A 24,898-nucleotide genomic window follows, 5' to 3' on the forward strand; every position below is an offset into this window, starting at 1 on the left:
TCATCCACTGTTGCCTCATATATCTTTTTAAAATCCCTTTACTGCCATTTAGTGGTTTTAGATGGGAGAAGAAATAAATGCGTGTGGTCCTATTTTTGAGTTACATTTTGATTACAGTAAATACTGAAGCTTGCACCTATTTCGGCACTTGTCTAGATTAATTTCAGCCCATTTTCATGACGTTTACTAAAACAAAATAAAATTTCACTATTTTCCAAAAAGATAATTGTAATTTTTGTTGGCGGTTGGACTGACTGAGAAATATACTTTTTCAAGCAGTCCAGCTGCCAGAAAAGATTTCCCAGCTGTATTAAAACCTGGAATTTTGTCTTTGATCAACGAGAACCTGTGTTCGCTCTGTGGTAGATGGTTCCACTGGCGGGACGTAGATGAGGGTCTAGGCCTGTGGTCTCCGACCTCCTCTTGACTGCAGAGTGAAGACAGGGAGCACAATTAAAGAGAATATAAGCAAATGTGAAAGACTGGTAATTAAAGTAGCCCCAATCAAAATTAAATAAAAAACAGCATTGCTTTATCTTGAATGCCAGGATTTTTTTAAAAAAAGTATGTTTGTAAGTTGAGCATTGCATGCAATATGAAGCTGCATATGTTGATTGTATTTGACACTTCTCAGCTCTTTATTTTTTTCCACTTGTTGATAGAACACCTCATTGAAAGCCCCCTGCTGATTTAATTAGCAGATGCCAATTAGAATTACAGCTGGTTGGATTTGGGTGTAAGTGTGAAGCAATTGATCTCTTGAGAATGAAAATGTTTTGCTTTCGTTCTCTCTAGAGAAAACATACTTATAGCTGATTTCATAATGCTGTGAAAATATATCTTTTGGTGACATGTGCTATTAAATACACTTCACTTTAGAATCATTCTCACACCTCTCTGTGGTTGCTAGTATTGGCTTGTCATGGTTTCTCTTTTTCACTGATTCATGATTTTGGCAGATCACCCAACCTCTTGAGCCCTCATCTGTAAAATGGTCCTGTTAATGTCTGCTTTATTCTTTTAAATAGTTGCAAAAATCAAATGTGATAAGAGATGTGTAAGTGCTCTGATAGCAGAAAATGCTTTACAAGATTATACTATTGTCAACAATAATGACAGTAATAATTATTACTATAATTATTTGCTGGCCTGTTATCTCTCCATCCTTCTATATACACAGTAATGTACTGAAAAGAGCACACTGGCCTTAAAGTCAGAAAATCCTGCCTTCTTGATTTATTAGCAATGAGCATTGGGGAGTCCCTTAATCCCTGTCTGAGCCTCAGTTTTCCCTTTCTTAAGTGGGGTTTGTTATACCAGGATTGTGGTGAGGCTCATGAAGCTGGTTCATGAGATCTGTAAAGAATATTGTAAATTTAAGGGATTATTTTTGTGATTCTCATTTTCTCATGGATTTGCTGCTTGTTCCTTTAATATTACAGAAAAGCGGGGAAAGAGTCAAGTATTAAAAGTGTGTTTGGGATAAAGAAGTATATTTTCAGTTACCTTTTATTAGGTAATCTTAATGTCAGTGAGATTTATGCTGAGGAATAGTGTGGAATGAATGAGTGATCCAAGAGTCAGCAGGGTGGAGGTATCCAGCAGAGACTCCCAGACCATAGAGAGAGGGACCAAAAGGGCTTTAGCTTTGCTCTGTTCTTTGAAAAGTAAATGTGTGAGATCCCCATGTGGATCCCAAACCCAGCAGTGTCAGTGGGATCGGAAATACAATACCTTCTTCACAAGCAAGTCTTAGCCCATTTAAAATACAGCCTGTTCTCGTTTGCCCTGGTTATTGCTTTGAATAAAATTAATCCATTTTTCTTTAGTATCTAACATTTCTCTTTTTGTGATTTATGTTCTTAGAAAACCATATGTACTTATTTGAAGGTAAAGATTATTCTAAGGAGCCTAGTAAAGAAGACAGAAAATCATTTGAGCAACTGCTAAATCTTCAGAAAACACTTTTGCAGGAAACTACTCAAGAAGGCCGGTTACTCCGAAATAAAGGCAATGTAAGAACTATTTATTTGTATAAAAGAATAAATTCTTCCAAACTGTCATCCTAAGAGAACAAAAAATGATGCTGGGAGTGATTTATAAGAAATAAGTGTTTAAGTATTTGTTGGAATGTAAATATAATTAACTGTACCCTAGTATAAAAACTATGTAAAAGGTTGCCAGAAAAAACATTACGAGGAGAGAGTACTTTATCATTTAATGCAGGTGAAAGCAGCCATGTCCATCTAAGCCACCCCTGAAGGGATCACTATATTATCACAAAAATACCATACCCTGCTGCTAATAATCATGACCCCATGGCACGCAAGAGGATGGCAGTCATAAAGGATATATGTAATGTCCACACTATTTGGTACTTAGTAGTGCTCGTTAAATGCCAGCTGTCGTTAAGATAATAATGACGTTGAAATATTCTGTTTAAGAAAGAATTATATAATACATTGTAGGAGGATTTCCATTAAAAATGGTTAAACCTAAAACGGCATTCTGCAGGGTATGCTTTCAGTTAAAAAAAAAGTTATTTTTCTGAAGTACCTTATTCCTAATGAAATTAATCAAAATGACATATTGCTGTACCAACCATGCCAGTGCTTTGGTTGAGTTCGGAGCACAGTATCCTGGTCAACAGGGCTATGACATATATAATATGAACAGTAAATTGAAGTGTCTTGCCACCACTTCCTACCATACAAGGTGGCATGGAGATGCAGTGTTTTGTGAAATATTCAGCATGTTGCTTCCGTACAGATTGTGTTTTAGGGACAAATGAAACTCATGAAGGAACAGGCAGCCCCCAACCTTCCTGGTTATGGATCTTATTCTTCCTACAGGTTCTCATCCCAGGCCTTGTGGAGGGGTCTGCCAAGAGGAAGCAGATTCTGAGCCCAGAAGAGCTGGAGGACAGAAGAAAGAAAAAACGAGAAGCAGCAGCCAAGAGAAAGAGACTAATAGAGGAGAGGAAAAGGAAAAAGGAAGAAGAGGAACATAAGAAAAAGTATGTTTGATCAAAAAAGTGTTATTTGATTGTATTATTAATAAAGCTGAGGGTCACAGTTGGTAAAGGAATCATTTTTGTATAGTGAGTCCACAGTTGTACATCACTTTAAAATTCCAGAAAACTTCTATAAAGCTGGTAGTTCCTACTGGTAATAGAAAAGTTTTTTAAAGATTAAACTTTAACCTTAGCAGTTAGTCTGCCTAAGTGAAAAATCTTGAGTGCCTAAGGCAGAGAAGATGCATTCAGTTGAAGCAAGAAAATTTTAAGATTTTATTGTAGCTGTCTGACAAAGAGTGGTTTACTTGAATAGTACCTTTTACTCACGTTCTTAAAAACAGGGGCGTCTGATGGCTGCTCATTACTGAAGTATAGTTAGGCAGTTAGGCTAATCAGTGGGACTTCTTGTTTATTTGCAAATAGGCAGAAAACCTCAAGTCAGAGTGAGCTTCTGACTGCATTTCCACTTGACACTTACTGTTTGTGAATAGCAGTACAAAATGCGTTCCAAGGGAAATTGGGATAGGCCTGGTTAATTTCCTTTTCTCTCTGGCCTATTGAAGGATGGCCTGGTGGGAGTCCAACAATTACCACTCCTTCTGCCTGCCTTCCGAGGAGAGCGAACCAGAGAACCTAGAGGATGGGGAAGATGAGAGCTCTGCGCGTCTCGATTATGAAGACTCAGACTCGACCTCCATCAAGTATGTTAGCGGTGATGTCACTCACCCACAGGCTGGGGCAGAGGATGCTGTCATCGTGCACTGCGTAGGTAGGAGAAGTGGTACAGGCCTGGGGTGGGTGCCTCAATCTTTATGGTGCCAAAAACTAGGGGAAGATGAGGCAGAACGCTGACCTAGGGGGGACTGATGGGCTCAGTGCAGCCTTGTGTGGTTAAAAAAAAGTGAATTTTAGAATTAGGAGACTTGGATTTGACTCTTGGCTCTCTTGTTTACCTGGTTGAGTAACCCAGCCTCCCTGGACCTCAACTTCCATATTCGTATAGTGGGATAGTATCTGCCCTATTCTCTGCACAAGGTTTTTAAGAGGGTGAAAGGAGGCAACATCTATAAGACAAATGAATCCTTTGAGAAAAAGCAAAACTCCAAGCATCTTCCCCCCCTCATGACCTTTGCACTTTTTACTTCCTCTGCCTAGAACCCTCTTTTCTCAAGCATTGTTCAAATGCCTGCCTCTCAGAGAGGTCTCCCCTGATTACCTCAAATAAAACAGACCCATCCGCATGCCTCTATTACTCTCTATTCCTTTTCTCTATCCCTTTTCCTACCTTATTTTACTTTATTACACACATTATACACTGACATATTATGTATGTATTTGTTTATTTGACTGTCTCATTGCACTAGAAAATAAGCTTCATGAAAGCAGGGATTTTTTTTTTTTTTGTCCACTGCTATAACCCTAGTGCCTAGAACAGTGCCTGACAAGTAATACATGCTAACAAATATTTGTAGTATGATTGAATGAATGAATGACCATAAATAAAAGGTGCTCCCCAGCTATGTTAGTACCAACTTAAACACATCATTTAACCTTTCCTCTTCTTCATCTGTACAGTGGCAGTTATGTGCTGTTGTATTACCAGTGCTTCAACTCTCTCTGTTATGTTACATCTTTTCTCCATCCTTCTACAGTCATCCCCCAAGAATTACAGAAGTACCACAGAGATTTTGCTCTTTTAGAACACTCATTTTTTTGATGCTTTCCTGTTATGATGGCCAGGTATATTCCAGGAAACCTAAAAATATTTGAGAAGTTCAGCCTATGATATTCCTAGGAGATTAGATAGTTTTTTCTTTCCTTTGAAAAATCATTCCTCTAGAAGTCTATTTGGTGTACCTTTGTTCTTTTAAACTGTGGACTGGACTTTGCCTCCTATAGATGAAAATTTTCTCTTTCTTTTATCAGATGATTCTGGCCGCTGGGGCAGAGGTGGTTTATTCACAGCTCTGGAAACACGATCTGCTGAGCCAAGAAAAATATATGAGCTGGCTGGGAAAATGAAAGGTAAGAAGCAAAGCAGAGAGAAGGGTTAGGGATGGAATAAGAGAGGAGAGGACACTTAGGACAGGTATCATGTGAGTTAAAAAGCACTAGATAATAAGGAGTTGGAGGAGCTGGTTGGAGTCTGAATTCTGTCATCAATTACTTAGTTGTTACGTGGCTTTGAGGCAGTCCCTTACCCTCCTTGTGCCTGTTTTCTCATTACTAATTTGTGAGTAATATTTATTCCACCTGTTTCATGGGACTGTAATGAGGATAATGAACGTGCAAGTATTTTGATAAATGTCCATCTTTGCATGCATGTTAAAGTATTGGCATGAAGGTCATTTCATTGTTTACCCAACTCACCCCATCTTTGTAAGGGAATGTCTCATGAAAATGTCAAACCTGTGGGAGAGAAATCAGACACACCATTAAAATGCTAACAAGAGCTCGGGTTGGGTGCTGAGGGGAAGGAGGTTGTATTATGAAGTTAGCACAGGCTGGGGTACAGCACTCCCTGGAGACAGAAGTAAAGCTGTTCAGGGTTGGGGAAACTTGGGAGGCTGGACAGTGGTCTCCCTCAGCATAGAGCAGGGGAAAGGGCACCTTCTTTTATGTGTAGAAATCAAAAAGTGGCAGGAGGAGTAAAATTATTGTGATCGTTTCCTGGGGACTTTAGAGGCCAAAGGACCTTGTCCAGGAGAGAAGGGCCCTTCAGACTTCTTAGAGATTGGTTTTTCCTAATTCTTCTGCCCAGTTCTCTACAGTGGAAAGGGACTAAGGACTTAGAGTGAATACTCTTTCTACTAAAACAGATTACTGAAAGAAGGGTTTAATATGTGTTAAAATAATTAACTCAGATCTAAATATTGATTGGGCTATTGGAAAAGCAGAGAATTCAGGAGAGGTCAGAGCTAGAGATGCAGACTGAGGAATCCCTGTTTGGATCCTTTTTGGAAACTGTGAGGGAGATAGGACAGAGAACAGAACATGGAAAACACTTCCACTTAGGAGCAAAGGCAAGAAGGGGAAACAGAAGGAATTGCCAGATAAATAAGAGAACCTTGAGAATGTAATATTTTGAGGTACAAGGGGGGAGAGGGTATCAAGAAGTGATCTGCATTGTCAGACACTGAAGTGAAGATGAGAATTAGGAAAAGGCCATTGGATTTGCCCTAAGGGCAGTCACATGACCTTGGAGCACTTTGAGGAGAGTGTGAAAACTAAACCCTGATTTCACAGAGTAAAGTATAAGTGATCAGTAAGGAAACAGAGATGGGAGTGGGTACTCTTCTCTGAAGAAAGATTGAAATAGGAGAGCAGTGTAGATGAAAGTATGGGCTAGAATTACCAGGGAGGGCTTCATGGAGGTGGTGAAAGTTGGCCCGGAAAGATGGGTTGAATTTAAGTAGGTGGAGAGAAATGGCAAGAGGATCCCTAATCACATCTCTTTCTTTCTAGTATTCCCACAACTCCGACCATTCCCAGTACAGGGTATTGAGTGACCCAGGCAGTTACACAGCGAATGTGTTTGGGGGGTGGTACAAAGGCCAGACAGGCCAGAGTAGAGGGTTTAGGCTGAGGACTAGAGGAGAGTTAGATTTTAAAGAGAGATTTGTGCCACATCATAGAAGACTTTATGTGGCTTGTCCACAGAGATTCTAAGCAGCACGTTATCCGAGGGTAATGGCTAGTCATTTGGGAGATTTGAGTAGAAGAATGGCATAGCAGAGCCAATATTTTAGAATGACTTAAGAGATTGGGGGGTATAGGATGGATTAAGAGGACAAAAGGTTCAAACTGAAGTGTGTAAAGCCATAGAATTATTTTAGCACATTTTTCTAGAGCATCAGTTTGATTTGATTTGGATGAGGTAAGTGTACAAGTAGATATAGATATAGTAGAATACAATATTTGAATGGTTTAAGACAATCATAAGACTTCTAAAGGAATTTAGCTTCATAGCTCTCCCTTTCCCATCCCCCAGACTCCACTGGGTTTTGCATTCACTCTCCGATGCCTGCAGGAGTACCTCCCAGGTAACATTTAAGGGGCATTGAATTAGGAGATCATAAAAATTCAGGAGTGAAGGGCATGACACCAGCAACATGGCAATGTAAGACATTCCTCCTTTTTATCCCTCTTTTTAATCAACAAATTAAATATCCATACACAAACAAAAGCACCTTGGTGGGTCTTTTGGGACTCTTACTCCAAGGGACCTGAGAGGAGTCTCACCCTCCAGCTCAGCCAGTCAGAGACAGATAAACCTCCATATGGGCTGCAAAGCCAGTGAAACTCCCTCTCGCCACTGTCAGGCAAAAATCGGGTGAGTGCTGACCTGGGCAGGTACTCACACCTGAGACAGAAGTTGTAGAAGTCTAGCCTTCCCAAAGGGAAACTCCAGCCTATCATTGGAGAAAAAAAAAGAAAATAATATGAGTTTGGTCACAGTGGAGATGATAAGAGAAACTTTCCCAGTGCCACCCCTCCCCCGAAGGAAACACTGAACAGGGCTGATTTATCAGGTGGAGGTGACGTCTCCCATGGGGAACAGGAAAGTGGTGAGTGAGCACCCAGCTATCCTAGCCAGGCAGGACACAATTGGAGAAACCCATTTCTCTCCACCGGCACCCAGAGTAGTAATACAAAGGTGAGAGGTCTGTGACTGGGGAGAGCAAGGATATTGGGAAAAAGGGAGATCCCTTTCAAATGGCATCAAAGGGATTGTGCTCAGCAGGAAGTTCACCCACGAGCCTCTGGGAGTACTACCCCTGGAGAGCTCCTTACTGGGCCCACGGGCACCCCAAGTGCACTGAATGCTAAACCCACACCTCCCCTGAGTCTGCTGTCAGCTCCTGAGTGTGTCTGTGTGAGCGAGCTCTGGTAGACAGGAAGCGTGCTCAGAAAACAGGCCATGGTTGGTGGGCAAGGAATAAACCACAAACGTGAGCTATAGCACCAACTACTGGAAGGCAAAAGAGAGGTTTCCAATGGCCAGCCTGGTGAATTGTAACAACCAGAGAAGACACAAAAGCTTAAAAATTTGGCCACAAGAGAGCAAGAAGAGTGGAACACCTCACAATAACAATGCCATAGAACACAACACCCCTCTGCAGAAAGCAGTAAGCACAGAGTAAGGAGGTGTCTGCTACTTCAAATGTGAAAGGACCAGCGTGTAACTATGAGGAATCTGGAAAAATCAAGAAAATGACAGTTTTCCAGCAACCGAGTTCAAAGGCACAGAATATTGCGACTTAACTGATGAAGAATTCAAAATAGCAGTTATGAAGAAACTTGAGTTACAAGAAAACTCAGAAAGGCAATTCATTAAAATCAGGAATATATGAACAAAATGAGTTCTTTTCCAAAGAGATTGAAATTATTAAAAAAAATTCTAGAGCTGAAGTATTCGATGAATGAGATGAAGAATGCAATAGAGAACAGCTGTTAATAGGGCAGATGATATGGAAGAAAGAATAAGTGACTTGGAAGATAGGAATTTTGAAATAACACAGAAGAGATGAAAGAATAGAGATTTAGAAAGAGCAAAGAAAGCCTGCATAAGTATGGGATTGGATCAAAAAGACAAATATCAGAATAAGCAGGCTTCTAGAAGGAGCAGAGAGGGAGAAGGGGGCAAAGAATTTATTTAAAGAAATATTTGCTGAGAACTTTCCAAAACTGGGGAAAGACTTGGATATATAAGGTCATGAAACTAATAAATTACCTTATTATCTCAATGCAAAAAGACCTTCCCCAAGACACAGTATAATGAAACTGTCAAAAATCAATGATAAAGAATCTTAAAGGAAGCCAGCCAGGGGCAAAGAAAAACATAACCTACAAAGGAACCCGCATTAGGCTATCAGATTTCTCAGCAGAAATTTGATAGGTCAGGAGAGAGTGGAATGACATATTCAAAGTTTTGAAAGATAAAAATTGCCAACCATGAATACTATATCTGGCAAAGTTATCCTTCAGCTATGAAGGAGCAATAAAGACTTTTCCAGACAGACAAAAGCTGAAGGAGTTTATCACCACTAGACCTGCCATGCAAGATGTTGAAAGGAGTTTTTCAAGCCAAAATGAAAAGTCAGTAATCAGTGATATGAAAAGATATGAAGGTATACAACACACTAGTAAAGGTGAAAAATAGACTTAGAAAACTGTAACTGTATATTAGTATGGTGCATTAGCCACTCAACTATAGTATAAAGGTTAAAAGAAAAGAGCAGTAAAAATAACTATAGCCACTATAAATTGTTAATGAATACACAACATAAAAATGGGTAAACTGTGACATCAATAATATACAAGGGAGGAATAACGGGGGGGGGCCTTTATCTATAGGCGATTGAACATAAGTTGCTATCAGCCTAAAATGGACTGTTTTGTCTGTAAGATGTTTTATGTAAGCCCTATGGTAACTGCAAAGCAAAAACCTAGAGCAGATCCACAAGAGACAAAGAAAGGGAAACAGAGAATACCACCACAGAAAATAACCAATTTGCCAAGGTAGGCAGAAACAGAGGGAAAAAGAAACAATGGAAATACAAAACTAGAAAGCAATTAACATGACATTTGTAAGTACATATATATTAATAATTACTCTAAATGTAAACAGATTGAATTCATCACGCAAAAGGTGTGGAGTGGCTAGATAGATAAAAAGACCCAACTATTTGCTGCCTACAAGAGATCAACGTGAGCCTTAAAGACACACATAGATACCAAGTGAAGGGATGGAAAAAGATACTCCATGCAAGTAGAAACCAAAAGAAAGTGGGGGTAGCTATATTTATAAGACAAAACAGACTTTAAGCCAAAAATGGTAACAAGAGACAAGGAAGGTCGTTATATAATGATAAAGGGATCAATCAATCAAGAAGATATAGCAATAGTTTTTAAGCTTCCGATGTTGGAGCACCTAGGTATATTAAGCAAATAGTAACAGATATAAAGGGATAAATAAACAATACAATAATAGTAGAGGACTTTATACCCCACTTTCAGCAATGGGTAGATCATCCAGACAGAAAAGCAATAGGAAATGATAGACTTGGACTAAATATTACACCAAGTCAGCCTAACTGATAGCTATAAAACATTCCATCCAACAGCAGCAGAATACACCTTCTTAAGTGCACGTGGAACATTTTCAAGGATAGATCATACGATAGGGCATAAAACAAGTCATAGCAAAATAAGAAGATTGAAATCATACCAAGTATCTTTTCTGACCACAATGGTATGAAACTAGAAATCAACAACATGAGGAAAGCTGGCAAACCTACAAATACTTGGAAACTAATCAGCACACAGCACACTCCTGAACAAGTAGTGGGTCAAAGAAGAAGTCAAAAGGGAAACCAAAGAATATCTTGAAATAAATGGAAACGGAAATGCAATGTACCAAAACTTATGGGATCCTGCAAAAGCAGTTCTGAGAGGAAAGTTTATAGTGATAAATACATATAAGAAATTAGAAAGATCTCAAACAACCTAACTTTACACCTCAAGGAACTAGAAAAAGAAGAGCAAATGAAGCCCAAAGTTAGCAGAAGGAAGGAAATAAATATCAGAGGTGAGCTAAATGAAATAGAGACCAGAAAAACAGAAGAACAATGAAAACGAAGAGCTAGTTTTTCAAAAAAAAAAATGAAATTGACAAACCTTTAGCAAGACTAAGAAAAAAAGAGGACTCAAATAAAATCAGAAATTAAAGAGGAGAAATTACAACTGATGCTACAGAAATACATAGGATTATGAGACTACTATGAACAAGTATACAGCAACAGATTAGATAACCTAGAAGAAATGGATAAGTTTGTTGAATCATACAAACCTACCGAGACTGAACCAGGAAGAAACAGAAAGTCCGAACAGACCAATAATAAGTAAGGAGATTGACTCAGTAATTAAAAACTTCCCAGCACAGAGAACCAGCTGTCTTCGTGTGCAAATTCTACCAAACATGTAAAGAATTAATACCAATCCTTCTCAAACTCTTCCAAAAAATTGAAGAGGAGGGAACCCTTCCAAACTCATTCTGTGAGACCAGTAGTACCCTAATACCAAAGCCAGATAAAGACAGTACAAGAAAACTGTAGATCAATATTCCTGATGAACACAGATGCAGAAATTTTCAAAAACATATTAGCAAACTGAATTCAAGAACTCATTAAAGGGATTACACACCATGACCAAGTGAGATTTCTCCCTGGGATGCATGGATTGTTCAACATGTGCAAATCAACAAATGTGATACACGCCATTAATAGAATGAAAGATAAAGTCATATGATCCTCTCAACAGATGCAGAAAAAGCATTTAATAAAATACTGATTATAAAAACTCTCAACAGAATAGGTATAGAAGGAACATACCTTAACATAATAAAGTCCATATATGATACCCACAGCTAACATTATAGTCAATGGAGAAAAATTGGAAGCTTAAGATCAGGAACAAGACAAGGGTGCCCACTCTCACTACTCTTATTCAACATAGTACTGGAAGTTCTAACTACTAGGCAAGACAAAGAAATTAAAGGGCGTCCAAATCAGAAAGGAAGAAGTAAAACTGTCATTATTTGCAGATGATATGATCTTATATAAAATCCCAAATTCTCAACTAAAAACCTATCCAGTAGTTTTTTAGTTGAGAATTCTAATCAATGAATTCAGTAATGTTGCAGGATATAAAATCCATACACAAGAATCAGTTGCTTTTCTATACACTAACAATGAAATATCTGAAAAAGAAATAAAACTATCCCATTTACAATAACATCAAACACAACAAAATACCTAGGAATAAATTTAACCAAAGAAGTGAAAGATCTGGACAATGAAAACTACAAGATTTTGATGAAAGAAATTGAAGAAGATACAGACAATTTGAAGGACATCCATGTTCATGGATTAGAAGAGTTAATATCATTAAAAATGTCCACATTACCCAAAGCCATCAATAGATTCAACACAATCCCTATCAAAATTCCAATGGCATTTTTCAGAGAAATAGAAAAAACAATCCTAAAATTTGTATGGAACCACAAAAGACCCCAAATAGCCAAAGCAGTCATGAGAAGGAAGAACAAAGCCAGAGGCATCACACTTCCTGATTTCAAACTATACTACAAAGCTATAGTATTTAAAACAGTATGGTACTGGCATAAAAATAGACACATAGGCCAGTGGAACAGAATAGAAAGCCCAGAATTAAACCTCTGAATACACTGACAACTAATATTTGATAAGGGAGCCAAGAACATCCAGTGGTGAAAGAATAGTCCCTTTAGCAAATGATGTTGGGAAAACTGGATAAGTACATGCAGAAAAATGAAATTGGATCTCTATACTACTCACAAAAATTAACTCAAAATGGATCAAAGACTTAAACATAAGGTCTGATACCATAAAACTCCTAGAAGAAGAGAATAAGCGCCTCGACTTTGGTCTTGGTAATAATTTTTTGGATATGAAACCGAAAGCACAAACAACAAAGGAAAAAGCAACAAGTGAGACTACATCAAACTTAAAAGCTTCTACACTGCAAAATATAGTCAACAAAATGAAAAGGCAACCTACACAATGGGAAAGAATATTTGAAAACCATATATCAGATAAGGGGTTAATATTCAACATTTATAAAGAACTCAGACAACTCAATAACAAAAAAACCCCACAGTGTGATCTTTTTAACAATTTGATTAAAAAATGAGCAGAGGCAGGGCCTGCGCAGTGGGTGGCATAGTGCTTAAGTTCGCACACTCTGCTTTGGCAGCCCAAGGTTCACAGATTCAGATCCCAGGCACAGACCTACACACCACTCATCAAGCTATGCTATGGCGGCATACCACATACACAATAGAGGAAAATTGGCACAGATGTTAGCTCAGGGACAACATTCCTCAAGCAAAAAGAGGAAGATTGGCAACAGATGTTAGCTCAGGGCCAATCTTCCTCACCAAAAAAAAAAAGGAGCAGAGGAACTGGATAGACATTTTTACAAAGAAGACATACAAATGGCCAACTGGTATATGAAAAGATGTTCGACATCAGTAATCATCAGGGAAATGCAACTCAAAACCACAATGAGATATTACCTCTCACCCGTTAGAATGGGTATCATCAAGAAGACAAGAGCTAACGAGTGTTGGCGAGGATGTGGAGAAAAGGGAACCCTTGTACACTGTTGGTCGGATTGTAAACTGGTTCAGCCACTATAGAGAACAATATGGAGGATCCTCAAAAAATTAAAAATAGAACTACTTCTGGATATATATCTAAAGGAAATGAAATCCGGTTATTGAAGAGAGATATGTACTCTCATGTTTATTTCAGCATTATTCACAATAACCAAAACAACCTGTCAACAGATGAATGGATAAAGAAGGTATAGTATCTATACACAGTGGAATACTATTCAGCCATAAGAGAAAAGGAAATTCTACCATTTGTGACAACGTGGATGTACCTTGAGGACATTATGCTAAGTGAGATAAGTCAGACAGAAGGACAAATGCTGTGTGATATCCCTTATATGTGGAATCTAAAAAAACCAAACTCGAAAAAACAGAGTGAAATGGTGGTTACTAGGCCCTGAGGGGTGGGGGAATGGGAGAGATGTTGTTGAAGGGTACATACTTGCAACTAGTAGATAAATACACAGTACAGGAACTACAGACAACAGAACTTGTGTTATAAACCTTCAAATTGCTAAGAGATTAGATCTTAGTTGTTCCCACTATTAGAAGGAATGATAATTATGTGACACAAGTGAGATGTTAGCTAATGCTACAATGGCAATCGTATTGCAATATAAATGTGTCAAATTAGTATGTTGTTTGTCTTAAACTTATACAATATTATGTGTCAATTATATCTCAATAAAAAAATAGAAAATAATAAATGTTGATGAGGATGTGGAGAAATTGGAACACTTGTACACCGACAGTGAGAATGTCAAATGGTGCAGCCACTATGGAAAACAGTATGGCGTTTCCTTAAAAAATTAAAAATAAAATTACCGTATGATCCAGCAATCCCACTTATGGGTATATATCCAAAAGAATTGAAAGCAGGGACTCGAGCAAATATTTGTACACCCATGTTCATATCAGCATTATTCACAATGGCCAAAAGGTGGAAGCAAGTGTCCATTGATGGACGAATGGGTAAACAAATGTGGTATATATATAATAGAATTTTATTCAGCCTTACAAAGGAGAAAACTTCTGATAACGTGCTACAGCATGGAGGAACCTTGAGGACACTATGCTAAGTGAAATAAGTCAGTCACAAAAAGATAAGTATTATATGATTCCACTTATATGGAGTAACTACAGTAGTCAAATTCATAGAGACAGAAAGAGGAATGGTGGTTGTAGGGGGAATGAAGAGATGATGTTTAATGGATGTAGAGTTTCAGTTTTGCAAGATGAAAAGAGTTGTAGAGATTGCACAATAGTGTGAATGTACTTAAACACTACTGAACTGTACACTTAAAAATGATTAAGATAGTAAATTTTATGTTCTGTGTATTTTACCACAGCTAAACATTTAAAAATAAAAATTGTTGAGCAAAAAAAAAAAAAATCAGGAGTGAAGCAAGTGAGTACCTGGCTAAGGCAATGACTGAGGCCAGGAGAGTGAGGAAACATGGGTTTGAAACCTGATTGGATGTGGAAAAGGCAAAGTATAAGGAGGATTCAGATAGTCCTGTTCAGGGGTCTCAGTCCGTAGTAAACTTAATGTTCTTTCTGTTGCTCCTTTTTACTTTACCTTAGACTTGAGTTTGGGAGGTGTCCTTTTATTTCCTATTGATGATAAAGAGTCAAGAAACAAAGGGCAAGACTTGGTAAGTAGAAAAACCACATCTCTTATCAGAACTAAAGTTTGGCTCACATCACCTCCTCTTGAAACCTCTCTGTTCCCTCTGGCCTCTCTAACAGCATATTAGTTTGCTAGGGCTGCCATAACAAAATACCACAGACTGGGTGGCTTAAAAAACAGAAATTTATTTTCTCACGGTTCTGGGGGCTACACGTCCAAGATTAAGGTGCCAGCAGGGTTGGTTTCCTCTGAGACCTTGGGTTGCAAGTAGTCACCTTCTCTCTGTGTCCTCGTGTGGTCTTTCCTCTGTGTGCATGCATCCCTGGTATCTCTGAGTGTCCAGGTGTCTTCTTATAAGGACACCTGTCACATTGGATTAGACCCCACCCTAATGGCCTCATTTTAAAATAATCCTCTTTAAAGGCCGTATCTCCAGTCACATTCTGAAATAGTGAGGGTTAGGGCTTCAACATATGAATTCTGGGGGACACAATCCAGCCCATGACAAGCAAGTTGGGCCTCGTCTCTGCTGCAGCTGCCATCCATCACACCCCCTGGAACACTGTCGTCTACTTCCTTGTTCCCTCCACTGACCTAAACAGCAGTCTCCTCCTAAATGATCAGACTCTTATTTTCTCTTTATCCTCAACACCTCATGCAATTCTGGCTCATAGGAAATGCTCAGTAAACATTTACTGAGTGAATAAGAAAACATGACTCAAAATGCTGAGGATTTCATCATTTATATTATATGAAAAGTTCTATAAAAGATTGTGTTTTCTAGCCAGCCATAAGTGGAGGAGAGGAACCAATTCATATTTCCTCTGGCTGCATTAAAACTCTCCTTTTTGGGGCTCACCTCATGGTGTAGTGGTTGAGTCTGGTGTGCTCTGCTTTGGTGGCCCAGGTTTGCAGTTCGGATCCTGGCGTGGACCTACACCACTCATCAAGCCATGCTGTGGCAGTGACCCACGTGCAGAATAGAGGAAGATTGGCACAAATGTGAGCTCAGAGTGAATCTTCCTCACCAAAACAAACAAACAAAAAAAACTCTCCTTTTGCATCTTACGTGCCTCCCACTTGCCTGTCATTTGGAATTCCTGTAAGATGGTTTATTTTCTACACCTACCTAGCTTTCTCCAAGACCTGAATTCATATTCAAATTTCAAACCAAATCTTATTGACTTAGAAAAGAAGAAATTTAGAAATCAGGCTGAAAGAGAGGCATGTTTTCTCGAGGTTGGTGGCCTACATGGCTAACAACAAAGTGGTTTCTGCTTCTTCAGTCATTCATTCAGTCATTTCTAAAATGCTAAAAAAACAGAATGACACGGTGTTTGTGCATAAGAAGCTCCAAATCCAGTGACTCTGGTGTTTACAGTGAGTAGAACACCATGACTATGATGTGACTAGTGATGTCAGCCTCAGATGTTCCCTTGACACTCTCTCCAGCTCTACCCCACTTATTAGGACAGGGTGGGAGATATTTGGCATTTTGTCCTCACGGGAATTGTTGTGAACAGAGAGCGAATGACTGCTTATCCTAGGGGTTGTGGAGCTGACTCGAGCATCAGCTAGAGGGCTGGAAAACAAGAACCTTTAAAATCCTTTGTGCTCCTAAGGTTCTGAAACATTCTGTACCCTCTAGAGTACTGAGAAAGGATAGCATGTTTTGAACTCAGGTTTTAACGTATCTTAAAAAGAGGAAGAAAAGCTTATATAAAGTTACCACAACATAAGGTAAAAGAATTACAATGGGGTGTGAAGTCATAGATTGGGCAGGACATGGCTGTTTAGGCAGAGCATTCAAAAGAGATGAAGCAAAGTCAGGTGACCCATAAAGGGCTGTGCCTGTCGGGGGACTGTTGCACCTGCTCCATGGGTAGGTCACTCAGTTGACAGTGTAGCCATCTCATGTTATGTTGACTATTTAATGACTGTTCCTCCTAGTTGGCCTTGATTGTGGCTCAGCATCGTGATCGCTTCAATGTCCTGTCTGGCATTAAGATGGCAGCCCTAGAAGAGGGCCTGAAGAAGATATTTTTAGCAGCAAAGAAAAAGAAAGGTAAGCTCTTCCATTTGTGCTCAGAAGTAAATGAATTTCTGTTTCCAGGCATGTGATGTGATTTTTAAAGAGAATGAGAAATGTCAAGATCCCATTCACTATACATGGTAAAGGTAAGCCCCGGTATAAGAGACCACAGATGTAACCACCTCATCATCTTGTATCTGTAAAGCCCTTTTTCCTTTCCAAATCACTTTTGTATCTATTATCACTGTGGACCATCTGCATCCACTTGGGTATTTGTATCATGATTTCACAGATGAGGAAGCAGAGGACCAGAGATGAAGTAAACTGATCACATGCAGTTGGGAAATGCTGTTTATCATATCTCCTCTTGGAGAGTCACAGTCCACATTAGCAGACAGTTCTCTGCCAAAAACCAGAGTTGAGTTTTGTTTCCAAACCCAGTGTGACTCAATTTGTTGAACTGAGTTACTTGTTAAAGAATCTTTGCTTATTTTAATTACTTCTCAGCCATCAATCATATTCTCTTTCCATTGTACCTACTTATTTCCAGAGCCTGTAGGTTCTTGTGTTTAATAGAATTATTTAATTTTTTTCTATTACACTCCCTCCCCAGAATATTTTTTTGTGTGTGAGGAAGATTAGCCCTCAGCTAACATCCAGTGCCAATCCTCCTCTTTTTGCTGTGGAAGATTGGCCCTGGGCTAACATCCATGCCCATCTTCCTCCACTTTATATGGGACGCCACCACAGCATGGCCTGACAAGCGGTGTGTTGGTGCGCGCCCGAGATCCGAACCTGTGAACCCTGGGCCGCTGAAGCAGAGCACGCACATTTAATCTACGCCACCCGGCCGGTCCCCCACCCCAAAATATTTTTGACATAATTGTATGCTTTGAGTGGGCTACGCCGTGATTATATATACTTTGTCCATTGGAAACCACAAAGTGACTCTGAGAGTATAGATTATTTTTTCCTTTGTATATATTATACCCAATCAATTTTTGAATAATAAAGACATCATGATCTGATCTGTTCTTTTGTTTTTTAACAGCAAGTGTCCATCTTCCACGCATTGGACATGCCACGAAAGATTTTAACTGGTATGGTACTGAGCGACTTATTCGGAAACACTTGGCTGCAAAAGGCATCCCAACTTATATGTATCCTTTTGTTATCCTAATAGTGTGCTCACCCCAGCTCAAAAGGGAAAATGTCTTGCATTTTCTGGTATCACTATTTAATCCAAGGCCAAGCCCTCTTCTGGCATGTTTGTCACTCTGGCCCTCTTCAATGAGACAAAAGCTATGAAGCACTTTCTAACTTGTATATCCAAGGAGATAAATACACCCAAGCAATTCTGAGTGCCAACAGCTAGATTAAAAGATATATGAAGGGGGGGAATTAATTGACCAAGTGTCAATTAACATATTGAATCTTTTTTACATCACTTCTCTAGAGATCCTTCAGGCCTGTAGACCAAGTCCTAATTCAAAGAACTTCACTCCATTCGCTAAAATAAATAATTAAACAAGCAAACTAACAAGTAAACTATTTTATATCTGAACCTGTTGAATGTATTCCTAAAGAGCAGTGGGAAATTCATTTTGAGCATTAGGATATAATCTAGTTTTGCTAGACTAATTTTCTTCTAATGCCCTCCTTGCTATAGAAGTTATCATTGTTTGAACTATTATACTGAGTCCAAAATCACTGGAAGAAGCTGAATTGACCCCCAAGTGCTATAATCATACAGAAACTCCCATCTTTTTACTTTAGATACTTACTGAAATTAATTCACTTAGTGGTGGTTTTCAAGATATTTAAATCACTATAAAAACTTAGCAGAGTATGGAGATTCCTCAAAAAATAAGAATACCTTATGATCCAGCTATCCCACTACTGGGTATTTATCCAAAGAAACTGAAATCAACAATCCAAACAGGCCTATGCACCCCTGTGTTCATTGCAGCATTATTTACCATAGCCGAGAAGTGGAAGCAACCCAAGTCTCTCTCGACGGATGATTGGATAAAGAAGATGTGGTACATATATACAATGGAATATTAGCCATAAAGAAAGACAAAATCGGGGGCCAGCCCCATGGCTTAGCAGTTAAGTGCACACGCTTCGCTCCTGGTGGCCCGGGTTCAGATCCCAGGTGTGCACCGACGCACCGCTTGTCAGGCCATGCTGAGGCAGCGTCCCACATACAGCAACTAGAAGGATGTGCAACTATGACATACAACTATCTACTGGGGCTTTGGGGAGAAAAAGGGAAAAAAAAAAAAAAGGCGAATTGGCAATAGATGTTAGCTCAGGGCCGGTCTTCCTCAGCAAAAAGAGGAGGATTGGCATGGATATTAGCTCAGGGCTGATGTTCCTCACAAAAAAAAAAAAAAAAAGACAAAATCGTCCCATTTGCGGCAACATGGATGGACCTGGAGGGTGTCATGTTAAGCAAAATAAGCAAGAAAGCAAAAGACAAACACCAGATGATTTCACTTATATGTGAAATATAAACTAACACACAGAACAGTTTGGTAGTTACCAGGGGGAAGGGGGGCGGGGTGTGGAAACAAAGTGTGCAGGGATGCATTTTTATGGTGACTGACAATAATGTACAACTAAAATTTCACAATGTTATGAACTATTGTGACAAAAAAAATTGAAAAACAACCACAAAAACTAAGCAGAGAAATCATATTTTATATGCTTACACAGAAGTACGTCAGATAACAATAGCAATAATAAGTACTAACATATTGGAAAGATTTATGATATGGTGAACAGGAATTAAGGCATACTACTTCGGTAGCGGTTATTTCTTTTTTTTTTTTTTGTGAGGAACCTCAGCCTTGAGCTAACATCCATGCCAATCTTCCTCTTTTTGCTGAGGAAGACTGGCTCTGAGCTAACATCTATTGCCAGTTCTCCTTTTTTTCCCTTTTGCTTCCCAAAGCCCCAGTAGATAGTTGTATGTCATAGTTGCACATCCTTCTAGTTGCTGTATGTGGGATGCCACCTCAGCATGGCCGGACAAGCGGTGCGTCAGTGTGCACCCGGTATCCGAACCCGGGCCGCCAGTAGCAGAGCACGCGCACTTAACCGCTAAGCCACAGGGCTGGCCCCTGTAGTGGTTATTTCAATAATTGCTGAACTAGAAAACTAGTAGTTTTAGCAAAGTTGATTTTAAAGTGATGAAATATATCTTCCTTGACCATCCTTATCAGATATTACTTTCCTAGAAACAAGGCTGCCATTTTTCATTCACAGTCTTCATATTCCCCCTCAGGACAGCTGATGCCTTAACAATTGGTCCAGCATCAGCTCCAGCCTTCAGCAACCAGCTAAGAAAATATTTGCCCAGAGCCGCTGTAATAGAGTATTTCAAAAAGGTATCAGGATCTGGTGGGCCTCTGAGATGCTGTTTTCTGAATTCTAATTTTGTTCTGGATATGTTACTCTGATTTGGTACCTGTAATACAGGGATGCACAACTTATTTGGAAAAGTCCATTGGCAGCTTGCCAGGGTCCCAGTTTGCATAGCTATTTGCATAATAATAAATTTTCTATGTCTAATGGTTTCATTGCTTTCTTTCCCCTCCATCAGACTGATTTCCTTAGAGAGGGAGGGGCTTTATGGATTAAGGAGAAATGAAAGGTAATAGGAGACTAGAGTGGCTCTGGGAAAAGAAGCACCTTCAGCCAGTTCATGCCTTGGAAAGACAGTGCTCTGAGGGGCAGAGGCTGAGAATTGAGAGTCCTGATCCAGACAAGTGGAGCCCCTCCTGCCCTTCTTGTTGCACTGCTCAGCATCAAGATCTGGAAGAATGCACATTGGCCTAGAGGCCTGTCAGATGTGACTTGAGAGAAACCAGGGGATCTCCTTTCCCCTTCTCACCAAATTCAGTTCGTCCTCAAGAAATAAGGGAATTGTGGAAATAGCGGAAAGCTGAGACAGAATGTCAGATTGGGGAGGGCAGGGGGCTGAGAACCACGAGAGAAGGAGTCATGGGAGGAGACACTATATAAGCTGTGGCTTCTCACGCTTTTGTACGTGAAGTCTCAGTCTTGGCCGACTGTCCTCTCACAGTCTGATTGCTGCTTTGAGGCCCTCAACACCCAGAGTGCTGCAGAGGCCTCTTCAGAAGCCTCAGCTCTGGGCCCTTGATTCAGGGAACCCTGGCTAATGAGGGCCTCAGAGCCCAAACCATGACCTTCTAAGGAAGGTGGTACCTTTAGCACCTGGGTTGTACTGTTCTATTTGACTCCCTCGCTAGCACCTTCACCCTTCAACAATTGAGCATCTGTGTTGAAACCCTATTAGACCCTAAATTCATGATTCCTTAATTTTTTTTCCTCCTAAAACTTCTTACTTTCATTTTTACTGCCTCCTATCTGCTACGCTTACCACCAGCCCTTGACACATAGGTTATTCTAGTTACTTTAACCTCTTGACTGGCATCTTAAGTCTCTTCTACAACTGGAAGCAAATTGGAACTCCAAAAAGGGAGAAGGTAGTGAAACCTAACCTAATGCACAAGTAAATTGCCGTGCCTTCAAAAGCAACCAAAGTCCAAATAGGTGGGATATTATCAAATGCAAAGAAAACTTGATTGTCCAAAGCTGTGTACCCTCCTGAAAAGCTGTACTCACTTCTGATAGCAAAGAGTATAGGGCTAGCTGTGGGTGTTTGAACATCAGAGAAGCCTCAGAGCAGGGAACTCACTCCCAAAAGGAGCACAGCTGACCTTTTCAGGGGCACAGTTCTTTTAAGGAGAGAAGGCCTTCTCGGTCCCGATGCTCCAGCCACGTGAGCTTTTCCTCTGAGTGAAGGCCCTGGGCCATGAACCTCTGTCTCCTGGTAAGCTGAACAAAACAACACAGAAGGAGATCAGAAAACTCACATAGCACAGTCTCCCTTGAACGTGGGGTTACCTGTTAGTGGCAGCCCCCTACTTTCCTTGTCTACCTCTCAGCTCTTCAGAGTCAAAAACACTGCCCTACTATATCTCCGAAGTCTTTCCTATCTTCTATAATCCCTTCACTCTTCCCATCCAAGGGCTGTCATTCTCTGGGAAGGAAGAATGAGAGAAGCCACCTACTTTATTTATCACAAGGGGTTCTGTTACTTCCACAGCAGCGCTCCCCTCTCAGGAGGCTATGATGGAGCCAAGAAGACAATACAAGATTTTATTTTGATGAACTTTTGTGGAGAAGTTTGTACCCTAAACACCAATATAAAACCCTGCTTATTGAGATAGTGAGGAACTTAAGTCTGTTGGAATTTTTCTATATATACAATTTTATATATTTTCTTGATTTTTAATAAATTTTACTTTGTAACTGGCTATAAGTTGTTTAATTTTTTGTCCAATCAGTCTAAACTACATTCTATTAAGTTAATTAACCGTCTTCAAGGATAGTTTGAATCAGCCATTTCAGAACCCCAAACCTTCTCTAGGCCTTTGCATTGCCTGTGTTTTGCTGTCTACTAACTGAAGTATAAACTCACTCGAGCATTACTTACCTTCCAGTGTAGTCTACTTTGTTTCCCAAAGATATCCTACAGTTTCTCACTCGGCCTTTGCTCCTGCCGGTGCCTCTCCCTGGACTGCCTTGCTCCTCTGAACCCCTTCCCCTATCTCCAACCCCCTATTGTCCCCTATCAAATCTGATCTTCTTTAAGAATCCAGAAAAACGTAATCTCTCTGTGCTTGAACATAATATGATAATTGGCTTTATGAAGCACTTAATTTGTTGCACCTCATATTATATTCATTGGTATATTTACTCAACCCTTGCCTAAATACTAAGGTCTTCAAGAAAGATGATTTCTCATTTATTTTTCATATCACACAAAGCAATTAGTAGGTACTCGACTATTGAAATGGTATGAGAATAACTGGCTAGCACTTTGGGAAAAGTATTAGACTTCCTGTGTATCTCATAAACTCTAGATGGCTTAAGTACTTAAATATAAAACTTGAGAATACGGAAGGAGACTTGTCATTTTATGGTGTCTGACTAGCAACTGCCTTTTGAAGCTTCCTCCAGCTCTCACTAAAATACCAATGGCATTAATGTGAAGACTCATAACCACACTGAAATTAGATGACCGACCAACTGAATGCCAAAATGTGAGAGGGAATGACACTAGTTACAAGGCAAAGTTGAACTGAGATTTCATTTTAGGTTGCAAACACTGCTTAAAAACCTAAGACATTCACCACCAGACGATGAGCACCATTCCTCTATCCTTTCCTTCTCTTATGTTAACATAAAGGTCAACCCCCCTGAATCTCTACCTTCTCAAGAGTGTTACTCTACCAATTACTCCTCTTATATATTCAATTTCTTCCTTTAGATTAGAACATTTCCGTTGACTTATAAACAAGGCCAAGTCTCTCCCATTAAAAAGAACTCTAATTCCTTATTCTCTCCCCTGTCATAGCCAAACCTTAAGAGTTGTCCATAATTACTGTTTTCATTTCCTCACATCTCACTCACTGTTTAACCTACACCATTCTGACTTTCTGCCCTATCAATCACTCCACCAAGAGAGTCTGTGTTAAGAATACCAACAACCTTCAAGTCACTAAATCCAAAGACTATACTTTCAGGGATCATTTCTATAGTTCGTTACCTCCAAGTCACTAAATACAGAGAAAATTTTCAGTTCTCATCTTGACTTAGCTGAGTTCAACACTGTTGACCACTTCCCGCTTCTTGAAACACTCTTGCCTTGGCTTCTGTGACAAGATGCTCTTCTATGACAAAGTAATTTCCAAGAGCTTATCTTTGCACACTTTTTTTCCACAGTCTTCTTTTTACCCAGTGTATTAGTTTGCTAGGGCTGCCATAACAAAATACCACAGACTGGGTGGCCTAAAAAACAGAAATTTATTTTCTCACAGTTCTGGAAGCTTGAAGTCCAAAATGAAGATGTCAGCAGGTTTTGTGTCTTCTGAGGCCGCTCTCCTTGGCTTGTAGATGGCCGCCTTCTCGCTATATTCTCACCTGGTCTTTCCTCTGTGCACGTGCCTCTGGTGTCTCTGTGTGTCCAAATTTCCTCTTATAAGGACACCTGTCAGATTGGATTAGACCCGACCCTAATGGCCTCACTCTAACTTAATGCCTCTTTAAAGGCACTGTCTACAAATACAGTCACATTCTGACTCTAAGGAGTTAAGGCTTCAACATATGAATTATGGAGGACACAATTTTGCCCATAACACACAGCCATTAAATGTTGGAGTTCCTTAAATCTCATTCCCAGGTTGCCCACTGCTCCTCTTGGTCTGAACTCTCTCTCAAGGCTATTTCATCCATTTATAAATGTGTGACATCTCATATCTCTAGCTCAACTGTCTTCTCTGAACTTGAAGCCTATGTATACTCAGCTACCTACTTGACATCTCTTCTATTTCAAAGGCACCACAAAATTACATGCCCCAAATTAAGTTAATATCAATCCCTTCCCATTCTCCCAAACAAAATAAATGTATTTATTCAGTTATGCAAGTCCACAAGGTAAGAGTTGTCTTTGCTATTTCTCTCATCCCCCATAAATTCAACCTATCATCAAGATCCAGCAATTTAACTTGCTGAATTCATCCACTTTTCTCCATCTCCACCATTACTTTAGCATAGTCCACCATTATATTTCACCTGGACAACCACAAGAACTTTCTAACTCTGTGCTTGTACTGACTCTGGCTCCCCTGCAATATTGTTGCCAAATTGCAGCCAAAGTAGTCTTCTCAAAGTCTATCCTGTCATCACCCATTTTGAAATCTTCAGTGGCTTCTCATTGTTCTCAGGGTAGAAACCAAAATCCTTAATATAACTTTTATTTTCTGCATCCTTCAACTGCATGTTCCAAACAATTTGGACTGAAAATAGAGAAGACATTCCCTGCCAAGATGTCAAATTAACATGGGTTCCTTCCTCCAAAATCACCCTGGAGGAACTAAAAATAGAAGCATGGAATCTAAGAAATAA

The 24,898-nt window shown here is 39.6% G+C and overlaps 1 protein-coding gene and 1 pseudogene across 3 annotated transcripts in view; both read left to right on the plus strand.

The window, feature by feature from the left end:
* Positions 1 to 22,242, plus strand: part of CHD1L (chromodomain helicase DNA binding protein 1 like) — a 68,374-nt gene extending 46,132 nt beyond the window's left edge. For 2 of the 3 annotated variants that reach the window (XM_058538956.1, XM_058538957.1), the window contains exons 16-23: positions 1,867 to 2,015; positions 2,853 to 3,016; positions 3,580 to 3,785; positions 4,943 to 5,041; positions 14,817 to 14,887; positions 16,813 to 16,927; positions 17,946 to 18,054; positions 20,125 to 20,473. In XM_058538956.1, the coding sequence (XP_058394939.1) occupies positions 1,867 to 2,015; positions 2,853 to 3,016; positions 3,580 to 3,785; positions 4,943 to 5,041; positions 14,817 to 14,887; positions 16,813 to 16,927; positions 17,946 to 18,054; positions 20,125 to 20,203 (992 nt within the window). In that variant the 3' untranslated portion in view covers positions 20,204 to 20,473. Of the gene's footprint in view, positions 1 to 1,866; positions 2,016 to 2,852; positions 3,017 to 3,579; positions 3,786 to 4,942; positions 5,042 to 14,816; positions 14,888 to 16,812; positions 16,928 to 17,945; positions 18,055 to 20,124; positions 20,474 to 22,034 lie in introns of those variants that run through there. The other variant, XR_009219785.1, reaches the window with a different exon arrangement.
* Positions 22,243 to 23,501: 1,259 nt separating this feature from the next.
* On the plus strand, positions 23,502 to 23,574 carry LOC131405046 (small nucleolar RNA U3; annotated as a pseudogene).
* The last annotated feature ends 1,324 nt before the right edge of the window (positions 23,575 to 24,898 follow it).

The sequence above is a fragment of the Diceros bicornis genome, chromosome 4, assembly GCF_020826845.1.
Source record: "Diceros bicornis minor isolate mBicDic1 chromosome 4, mDicBic1.mat.cur, whole genome shotgun sequence".
Classification (NCBI taxonomy): domain Eukaryota; kingdom Metazoa; phylum Chordata; class Mammalia; order Perissodactyla; family Rhinocerotidae; genus Diceros; species Diceros bicornis.